General features: G+C 44.2%; 1 protein-coding gene across 1 annotated transcript; it reads left to right on the top strand.

Annotated features, from left to right (window-relative positions):
- The first annotated feature begins 265 nt into the window (after positions 1-265).
- Positions 266-10,559, top strand: LOC129487945 (cytokine receptor-like factor 2). The gene is made up of 4 exons (XM_055289495.1): positions 266-360; positions 2,108-2,228; positions 4,681-4,765; positions 10,471-10,559. The coding sequence occupies exons 1-4, from the start codon at positions 282-284 to the stop codon at positions 10,501-10,503; spliced, it is 318 nt and encodes a 105-aa protein (XP_055145470.1). The 5' UTR covers positions 266-281; the 3' UTR covers positions 10,504-10,559.
- Positions 10,560-11,166: the final 607 nt, after the last annotated feature.

The raw sequence follows: 11,166 nt of genomic DNA on the forward strand, positions 1-11,166 counted from the left end.
AGCCTCCAGGTGGGCTTCCAAATGAATGGACCCTTGAGAATGTTCTGGACCTATTAAGTTTGTAGATAGATATGGCCTAAGTCAAACACTATCAGATGACACTCAGCCCAGCTTCCAGGTATGTGAAGGAGCCATCTAGAATGTTCTTCACTGATCATAGTGTGTGTGTGTGTGTGTGTGTGTGTGTGTTTCTCCAGTCCAAACAGGAAAATACCTGCAATGTCACCATAGAAAGCTTGGATGCCAAGAAGTGTTACTCCTTCCAGGTCAGGGTGAAGGCTATGGGGGATGCATATGGGCCAGGCACATACCCAAGCAACTGGTCAGAGATGACGTGCTGGCAGAGAGGCGAGATTCGGGGTAATGCTTGTTATGTGGCAGTGTCCCATAGCATTGTTACCAGGCTGGAGTAGGCATAGCCACTGACCCTGTCCTGCCTTCCTGGGAGGTGGGAGGGAAGGTGTCCTGCCTTCCCGGGAGGTGGGAGGGAGGGTGTGTCTGAGCAGGATGTGTCTGACCAAGCTCAGCCTTCTGTCATCCTCCAGGGCTCCATCTGAAAGCAATACCTCTCTTTGTTTCACTCCCTGGCTGCTTTCACTCGGGAGAGTTTTCTTTCTTTTGTTTTTTTGAGAAACATTCTCACGGTGCCCAGGCTGGAGTGCAGTGGTGCAATCTCAGCTCACTGCAACCTCCACCTCCCGAGTTCAAGCGATTCTCCTGCCTCAGCCTCCCGAGTGGCTGGGATTACAGGCACGCACCACCACGGCCAACTAAATGTTTTTATTTTTAATTTTTTAATTTTTATTTTTTTTTAGAGGGAGTCTCAGTCTGTGGCCCAGGCTGGAGTTCAGTGGTGTGATTTTGGCTCACTGCAACCTCTGCCTCCCGAGTTCAAGCGATTCTCCTGCCTCAGCCTCCCGAGTGGCTGGGATTACAGGCACCCGCCACCACACCTGGCTAAATGTTTTTATTTATTTATTTTATTTTATTTTTTTAGAGGGAGTCTCAGTCTGTGGCCCAGGCTGGAGTGCAGTGGCGCAATCTTGGCTCACTGCAACCTCTACCTCCCGGGTTCAAGTGATTCTCCTGCCTCAGCCTCCTGAGTAGCTGGGATTACAGGCACGCACCTCCAAGCCCGGCTAATTTTTGTATGCTTAGTAGGGACGGGGTTTCCCCATATTGGCCAGGCTGATCTCGAACTCCTGACCTTGTGATCCACCCGCCTCAGCCTCCCAAAGTGCTGGGATTAAAGGCGTGAGCCACCGTGCCCAGCCTTCAACGTATGTTTTCAGGGGGCATGATTTAAGGTACACAGCCACCAACAGACAAAAGCAAGCTCTCATATGCTGTAAAGACCTCCAGCAACCACAAGCCTCCAAAGGCTGGGTGTTGAACCTACCCTTACTTCCTGGGGTGGCTGTGGGATGTGTTGTTGTCCAGAGACACAGTGTCTCTTTCCAGGATATTTTCCACAGGAATCAAAATTTGCTGACACTAATATTCATTTTAAAAAAAAAGAGGGCCATCTCTACTAAAAATACAAAAATTAGCCCAGTGTGGTGGCGGATGCCTGTAGTCCCGGCTACTCAGGAAGCTGAGGCAGGAGAATTGCTGTATTAAAAATACCAGACTGGGCTGGGCACAGTGGCTCAAGCCTGTGATCCCAGCACTTTGGGAGGCTGAGGCAGGTGGATCACCTGAGATCAGGAGTTCGAGACCAGCATGGCCAACATAGCGAAATCCTGTCTCTACTCAAAAATACAAAAAATTAGCTGGGCATGGTGGCAGGTGCCTGTCATCCCAGTACTCGGGAGGCTGAGGCAGGCAAATCGCTTGAATCCGGGAGGCGGAGGTTGCAGTGAGCTGAGATGGCACCACTGCACTCCAGCCTGGGTGACGGAGTGAGATTCTGTCTCAAAAAAAAAAAAAAAAAAAAAGTAAGTAAAAGATTTGCTGACAGGAATATTTATAAAAAACAAAAACAAAACAAAAAACAAGCAACGACAACCAAGAAAAAATAAAAACACCAAAAAAATGAGGAGGGTGGTTAGGGATGAGATGTAACATCATGTTGAAAACTTACAGCCGCCTTTTCATTTTGTTTCAGATTCCTGCACAGAGACACCAACGCCTCCCAAACCAAAGCTGTCCAAATTTATTTTAATTTCCAGCCTGGCCATCCTTCTGATGGTGTCTCTCCTCTTTCTGTCTTTATGGAAATTATGGAGGTAAGGATGACTCTTGCCGCCCGTGGGTGGAGGGATCTGCTGGCAAAATGTCTGTGAAGTAGGAAAAAAGATTAATTGCCTGATAGAGTCATTTCGCTGGGCCTCAGTTTCCATACAATGCCCACTTTTCTGATGGTGCATTACAAGAAATTTCGGAGGGACTGGGCACGGTGGCTCACACCTGTCATCCCAGCACTTGGGGAGACCGAGGCGGGCAGATCACAAGGTCACCAGTTCGAGACCAGCCTGGCCAATATGGTGAAATCCTGTATCTACTAAGAATACAAAAATTAGGGCCGGGCGCAGTGGTTCACCCCTGTAATCCCAGTACTTTGTGAGGCCGAGGCAGGTGAATCACGAGGTCAAGAGATCGAGACCATCCTGGCCAACGTGGTGAAACCCCTTCTCTAATAAAAATACAAAAATTAGCCGGGCATGGTGGTGCACCTGTAATCCCAGCTACTTGGGAGGCTGAGGCAGGAGAATTGCTTGAACCCGGGAGGCGGAGGTTGCAGTGAGCCGAGATTGCATCCCTGCACTCCAGCCTGGGCAACAGAGTGAGACTCCGTCTCAAAAAAAAAAAAAAATAGCCCAGCCGGGTGCGGTGGCTCACGCCTGTAAACCCAGCACTTTAGGAGGCTGAGGCAGGCGGATCACCTGAGGTCTGGAGTTCGAGACTAGCCTGGCCAACCTGGCGAAACCCCACCTCTACTAAAAATATAAAAATTGGCCGGGCTTGGTGGCTCACGCCTGTAATCCCAGCACTTTGGGAGGCCGAGGCGGGCAAATCATGAGGTCAGGAGATCGAGACCATCCTGGCTAATATGGTGAAACCCCATCTCTACTAAAAATACAAAAAAATTAGCCAGGCATGGTAGTGGGTGCCTGTAGTCCCAGCTACACGGGAGGCTGAGGCAGGAGAATGGCGTGAACCTGGGAGTTGGAGCTTGCAGTGAGCCGAGATCACGCCACTGCACTCCAGCCTGGGTGAGAGCGAGACTCCGCCTCAGAAACATAAAAACAATAAATAAAAAATAAAAATAAAAATATAAAAATTAGCCGGGCGCAGTAGCGCGCACCTGTAGTCCCAGCTGCTCCGGAGGCTGAGGCAGGAGAACTGCTTGAACCCAGGAGGTGGAGGTTGCCGTGAGCTGAGATCACACCATTATATTCCCTCCTGGGTGACAAGGGTGAAACTCTGTCTGAAAAAAAGGAAAAAATAAAATTAGCTGGGTGTGGTAGCGTGCACTTGTACTCCCAGCTGTTTGGGAGGCTGAGGTGGAAGGATGGCTTGAGCTTGGGAGTTTAAGGCTGCAGTGAGCTGTGCTTGCACCACTGCACCCCAGCCTGGGTGACAGAGCAAGATCCTGTCTCTCAAAAAAAAAAAAAAAAAAAAAAACAACTAAAGAAGTCCAGGTAAGCTGGGCAACTTGGTGAGGGTAGCAAGAAGAACTGTCCAAGATCTAATATTGTCTTTGCTCCATCTGTCACTGAATTTTTGGCTTTGAATCCAGTTAGAGTTCTAGCCGAAACAATATTCTTTCAGACCACAGAGAGCGTTCCAAAAATGTGAGGTTGAGTCATTTTCTTATTTATTTATTTATTTATTTATTTATTTCGAGATGGAGTCTCACTCTGTCACCCAGGCTGGAGTGCCGTGGCACGATCTCGGCTCACTGCAACCTCCGCCTCCCGGGTTCAAGCAATTCTCCTGCCTCAGCCTCCCGAGTAGCTGGGAGTTCTAGTCATTTTCTTATTTATTTATTTATGTATGTAGGTATTTATTTTGAGACTGAGCCTCACTCTGTCACCCAGGCTGTAGTGCAGTGGCGCGATCTCGGCTCACTGCAACCTCTGCCTCCCAGGTTCAAGCGATTCTCCTGCCTCAGCATCCCAAGTAGCTGGGATTACAGGCATCCGCCACCACACCTGGCTAATTTTTGTATTTTTTTTTTTTTTTTTTTTTTTTTGAGACGGAGTCTTGCTCTGTCGCCCAGGCTGGAGAGCAGTGGCGTGATCTTGGATCACTGCAACTTCTGCCTCCCAGGTTCAAGCAATTCTCCTGCCTCAGCCTCCTGAGTAGCTGGGACTACAGGTGCCCGCCACCACGCCTGACTAATTTTTTTTTTTTTGTATTTTTATTAGAGAGGGGGTTTCACCATTTTGGCCAGGCTGATCTCGAACTCCTGACCTCAGGTGATCCACCCGCCTCGGCCTCCCAAAGTGCTGGGATTACAGGCGTGAGCCACCACGCCCCGCCTCCTGGTGGGAACTTTATGAGGACCCAGAGGCAGGGTCCATGGGGAGCGGGAGGAGACACATGTGTCCACGTGGAAGGCCCCGCTCTGCCTTTCTTGGTCTCTCCCTGGGGTATATGCCCTGCAGGTGCTTCTTGCCAACCCTGCCTGCGGGGCTGTGGCCGACCTGACCACACTCTCCATCTCTATTTCAGAGTGAAGAAGTTTCTCATGCCCAGTGTGCCAGACCCGAAATCCATCTTCCCCGGGCTCTTTGAGATACACCAAGGGAACTTCCAGGTATCCACCCTCTCCTTGTGTCTCTTCTCTTCTCCACCAAGCAGGTGCACCGTGCCCGCACTCCTATCTCTGTGAGCACGACTCTTTTAGAGAACGACGTTAACGGCCGGGCGCGGTGGCTCACGCCTGTCATCCCAGCACTTTCGGAGGCTGAGGTGGGAGGATCACTTCAGGTCAGGAGTTCGAGACCAGCCTGGCCAACATGTGAAACCCTGTCTCTACTAAAAGTACAAGAATTAGCTGGGCGTGCTGGCTCACTCCTGTAATCCTAGTGACTCTGGAGGTTGGGGCAAGAGAATCGCTTGAACTGTGGAGGCAGAGGTTGCGGTGAGCTGAGATTGTGCCATTGCACTCCAGCCTGGGTGACAGAATGAGACTCTGTCAAGAAAAAAAATAAAGGAAGGAAGGGAAGGAGGGAGGGAGGAAAGGGGGAGAGAGGAAGGGAGAGAGGAAGGAAGGAAGGAAGGAAAGGAAGGAAGAAGAAAGAAAGAAAGAGAGAAAGAAAGAAAGAAAAAAGGAAAGAAAGAGAAAGAAAAAAGAAAAGAAGGAAAAAGAGAGAGAAAGAAGGAAAGAAAGAAAGGAAGAAAGGAAGGAAGAAAGAAAAGTGGCATGATCTCGGCTCACTGCAACCTCCACCTCCTGGGGTCAAGCGATTCTCCTGCCTCAGCCTCCTGAGCAGCTGGGATTACAGGCGCCCACCACCACACCTGGCTAATTTTTTGTATTTTTAGTACAGACGGGTTTTTTCACCATGTTGTCCAGGCTGGTCTCAAACTTAAGTCCACCCACCTTGGCCTCCCAAAGTGCTGGGATTACAGGCATGAGCCACCGTGCCCGGCTTATGTGTCCTATGTGTTGATTTTAATGCTGGTAAGCTGTGTCTGAATTTCAAAGGGAAGAGGGTATAAAGAAGCATGTCCAACTGTGACTTCCCATTATGACTCAGACTAGGTTTTTTTTTTTTAAGACAGAGTCTTGCTCTGTTGCCCAGGCTGGAGTGCAGTGGCACGATCTCGGCTCACTGCAAGCTCTGCCTCCCGGGTTCACGCCATTCTCCTGCCTCAGCCTCCGGAGTAGCTTGGACTACAGGCGTGCACCACCACACATGGCTAATTTTTGCATTTTTAGTAGAGACAGGGTTTCGCCACTTTGACTAGGCTGGTCTCAAATTCCTGACCTCTGGTGATCCACCTGCCTCCGCTCTCAAAGTGCTAGGATGACAGGCTTGAGCCACCTCATCTGATTTTCAGGTCAGGAGATCGAGACCAGCCTGGCTAACATGGTGACACGCCGTCTCTACTAAAAATACAAAAAATTAGCCGGGTGTGGCAGTGGGTGCCTATAGTCCCAGCTACTTGGGAGGCTGAGGCAGGAGAATCACTTGAACCCGGGAGGCAGAGCTTGCAGTGAGCTGAGATTGGGCCACTGCACTCCAGCCTGGGCGACAGAGTGAGACTCCGTCTCAAAACAAAACAAAAAAGTTTTTTTTTAGTGCTGAAGCAAAATCAGCATTGAGAATTGATCACCATCATTACATCCACTCAACAGAGAACCAGGAGAGACCAAATGCGATAAAATGACGGAGGTCTTTACCTCTGCATTTGCACTTTAGGGCTTTGGATAATCCAAGCAAATGGCACCTGTTAAGAATTTTCCAGGAGAGGGAAACTTTGCAATAGAATTAAGCCCCATAAAAATATTATTAAAAATCATGTACAATGAAATGTCCCCTTTTCTTCAGAGTTAAATAATTCAAAGTTTCCTTTTTTTAAACACACACACACACACACACAGAACGCAATTATGTACAGGTTAACCAAATATTGCATAAATGTTCTGAAATTCAGAGTCCGCTGTAATTTACCTAATACAGGTGAAACTCATTAATACTCAAACTCTACAGGTGGGATTTATGATTATATAATATCTTTTTTTTTTTGAAACTGAGTCTCGCTCTGTCGCCCAGGCTGGAGTGCAGTGGTGTGATCTCGGCTCACTGCAAGCTCCGCCTCCTGGGTTCACGCCATTCTCCTGCCTCAGCCTCCTGAGTAGCTGGCACTACAGGCGCCTGCCACCACGCCTGGCTAATTTTTTTGTATTTTTAGTAGAGACGGGGTTTCACCATGTTAGCCAGATGGCCTCGATCTCCTGACCTTGTGATCCACCCGCCTCGGCCTCCCAATGTGCTGAGATTACAGGCTTGAGCCACCGCGCCCCGCCGATCATATAATATCTTAACGCCCTCACTCTTTCCAGTTAAAATGCTGCAAATTTGTTTCTAGTCTTTTTGGGGACCCTTGTCGATGGCTTTGGTAAAAGTCATGTGATTGCATTTTTTTTTTTTTTTTTTTTTTTCTGAGACAGAGTCTCGTTCCGTCACCCAGGCTGGAGTGCAGTGGCGTGATCTCAGCTCACTGCAACCACCGCCTCCAGGGTTCAAGAGATTCTCCTGCCTCGGCCTCTTGAGTAGCTGTGATTACAGGCACCTGCCCCCACGCCCAGCTCATTTTTTGTATTTTCAGTAGAGACAGGGTTTCACTATATTGGCCAGGCTGGTCTCGATCTCCTGACCTCGTGACTTCCCCGCCTTGGCCTCCCAAAGTGCTGGGATGACAGGTGTGAGCCACTGCGCCCGGCCTGTGATTGTATTTTTAACATCTCGACATTTCTCAAAGCTTTCCTCTTCCAGCCCATTGGTTTCTGAAGGGGGGATTTTTTTCTTGCCTAGTCATCACTATGGTAACCAACATATTTTATTATAACAACTTCCCCTGCTGTTGTGTTCCCTACTGACCTATTTCTTCAACACTTCACTACCAGACTAATTTCTTGAAAATGTACTATAAATCTTTCAGTTCCTTGCTCAAGAACTTAAAACGGCTCCCTACTGCCTATGAAAAAGTTATGGCAATTAAATAGCTCCATAATTTCTAATGTCATTTATTTTCCATTGCCCAATTTCTAATCTTCATGACCACCAAGCCCTTGCCAAGTTACTTCTATCTATTCCACTTTTAGGACTGCTTAAGAACTTTTGCCTAACCTGTTTCTTCCATCTTCCACATCGTGTCCAAACTTTAAACTCTGCCTTTTTCAGTAGACCATCTCTGATAAATCGTGCTCTTTCTTCTCTGTACTTCTGCTACAGTTTTAAGAAAATATCATGCACAGTAGCAACTAAATATTCTGAGGGTTTGAAGTGTATTTTACTTATACACTCAGTTCTTTAAAGGCAAGTGGAGGGCAATGACAAGGACTGTATCTTGTACATTTATGGTGATCTACATGAAACTCAACACCATACATGCTCCATTAGATACACACAGAAAGTAGCTGTTTTTCTGGGCTTTCAGTGCTGGCACACCTTACATTTAATCTCAGCTTTCTTTTGCTCTTCTAGTGGCATTATATCTCCATGTCACAGTTTCCTCAAAATTAAAATGAGCACAAGAGCTATTTTTATCCTAGAATACAATGAGATAATGTGTGTCTGATAGTGAGTTTTTAGTAAATTCACTATTATTAACCTATAAAGACAGAATTTAAAGCATTGTTTTTGAAAGCTTGGTCAAGCAGCAGGTGGGGAAATGTGTTTTCTGCATTTCCATCAATGGCTTACTATATAAATGTGTTGCTCACGGATGCTATGGGTACAGAATATGACAGAGGTGAGAAGAATGGAAGTAGTTATCTGCTTATATAATCGGATGTGAGTCAACCTTCTCCACTGAAAAATTATAATTCTTAGAATTGATTCCAGCTTAACCTCTAATCCACCCTATTCATAAGATTCACTATTTTTGGAAACTGGAAAAAAATTTAGAAGGCACTTGCCATAATTCAGGCCAAATCTGTCAAAAACTGAAAATAGGAGATAAAATTAGGGATAGACATAAGGAATGAAACCAAGAAAGTTAATGAAAGAAGACAGGATTTGGCATTCCAAAAATATTGCATTGGTGTAGCTAAGAGATTAGCATTAAGCTAAAGGAAATATTTATTCCCTTTATTGCAAAATTTAAAAAGCTCCCCAGAATATTGTGACATTCAAGTCTTGGATTATATCCTAGAAATAAAGGACAGCTTTTACAGCAGCCACATAATAGTAATAAAAAAAGATATTATTGCTGAGCTATTGCTCTGTTCCAAGTCTGCGCAGTCTTTTTGAATTCTCGAAACAACTCTGATGCAGTCACTACTATTACTCTCTATTATAGGAGAAGAAACAAGGCTTAGAGAGGTCTAGTAATTTTCCTAAAGTCAGAGAGCTGGTAAATGTCAGAGGCAGGATTTGATTCTGGGCCAGGCCTGCTCCAAAGATCACGCACTAAACTGCAGTTATTACACTTCTCAAGTCACATCAGAAGGTTGGCTCAAATGGAGATGGTGATGCCCCACTCTTCATGGATTATTCAATTTTCTCTACTTAATCTTTATGTGACTTTAAAGGCTTTATTTGCATGCAAGTTTTTCAAGTAACAACAGCAGCTAATTTAACAAGAACATTTATTGAGAACTTACTGGGTGCCAGAGACTATTCTGGGTAATTTTTCTAAGTATTTTTTAAACTTTGCAGTCATCCTCTGATGTAAGCATTAATCATCAGCAGCATCATCATCATCATCACCACCACCATCACCATTACTACTATCATCATCATTATCTATGCTTACCAAATAAGGAAACTGAGGCACAGTGAGGTAACTGTCATTGCCAAGTGTTAATTCACAGTTAGTGGTGGTACCAGCATTTAAACCCTGGCAGGCTGATCACCAGACTTGTGCTGTAACATACAGGGGCAAATAGTATCCTGACAGAATTCTGTCTCTGTTTTCCGTATTAATTTTTCAATTAAAATTTGGCTTGTTAGTTTCAGTATATTATTCCAGCTGGTCAATGTTTTAACTTTGATTCTTTCTCATTCATCTATTATAGTAGGTAGCTTGCACAGGTTTCTACCATCTGCAAATTTGAGGTTTGAATTGCACTTTCTGGTTTTTTTTTTTTTTTGCAACAGAATTGAATTATAAACATTACTAAAAAGCCAAAATATACATAGATATTTACACATAAGGCCATGGATGATTTGTTCTTCGATATAATCACGAATTATTTTTATTCCATATTTATTATCTGACAAAATTATGTATTTAAAATCTAACAAATTGGGTTCATAATAGATTCCAAAAGTATTCAGGGATAAAGCTACCATGATGCCTTATTTCCGAAAGCTAAAGACATGTAGTATGTTTAAATTGTTCATACTTAAAACATTCTCATTGCATCGTTGAGTTATTTCCAGTATTTCTGTCATTTTTGTATTTGCTAGAGCACCTTAAAAGAGAGAAAATTCAAATTGCTAGTGTTTAGTTTTGAAAATCCAATGATGCTCAAGTGGGACATACTATGATGTGAATATATGAATATTTAGTATGCTTTTAGTTTTTTAATATTTATGTTGAAATAATGATAGATGCATAAAAAGTTACAAAAATAATACAGAGTTCTTGTATACTTCTTCTAGCACCCTACAATGGTAATATCCTACAGTTATGCTATAATATCAAAATCAGGAAATTAACGTTGGTACAATATGATTAATTACACTATAAATTTATTTAGAATTAATCCATTTTTACATGCACTGATTTGTGGGAGAGTTGTGTGTGTGTGTGTAGTTCTATGTATTTTTTTCAAATTTATAGATTCACATAACCACCATAGCAACCAAGACATAGAAGAATAACTCCATCACCATCAAGAAATTCCTTTGTGCTACCCCATTAGAGCTGCATCCTTGCCTATGTCCCTAAACACTGGAAACCATTAATCAGGTCTTCTTTTGTAAAATTTTGTGATTTCAAGAATGTTATATAAATATAATAACATAGTATGTAACATTTTGAGATTGACTTTATTTACTCAGCATAATAAGGTTCTTGGGACCCAGTCAAGTTGTTTGTGTATATGTAATTTGTTCATTTTTATTGCTGAATTAATATTCCGTGGTGTGTATGTACAATAATTTTATTTATTTGTTTTTTATTTAGAGACAGGGTCTTGCTATGTTGTCCAGGCTGGTCTTGAACTCCTGGCCTCAAGCAATCCTCTCACCATGGCCTCCCAAAGTGCTAGGATTACTGGTGTGAGTTACTATGCCTGGCCCACAACAACTTTAACCACTCACTCATCGAAAGATATCTGGGCTTTTCCTGTTTTTGACTATTACAAATAATGCTGCTATAAACACTTCAGTGCAGGTTTTATGTGTGTACATGCATAGGTTTTTGTGCAGATGAATGCCCAAAAGTATCATTACCATGTCATATAAGTAATAGCAAATTTAATGTCATAAGAAAGTTCTAAATTGTTTTCCAGAATGACTGTATTACTTTATATTC

This window comes from Symphalangus syndactylus, chromosome 8 (assembly GCF_028878055.3).
Source record: "Symphalangus syndactylus isolate Jambi chromosome 8, NHGRI_mSymSyn1-v2.1_pri, whole genome shotgun sequence".
Taxonomy (NCBI): domain Eukaryota; kingdom Metazoa; phylum Chordata; class Mammalia; order Primates; family Hylobatidae; genus Symphalangus; species Symphalangus syndactylus.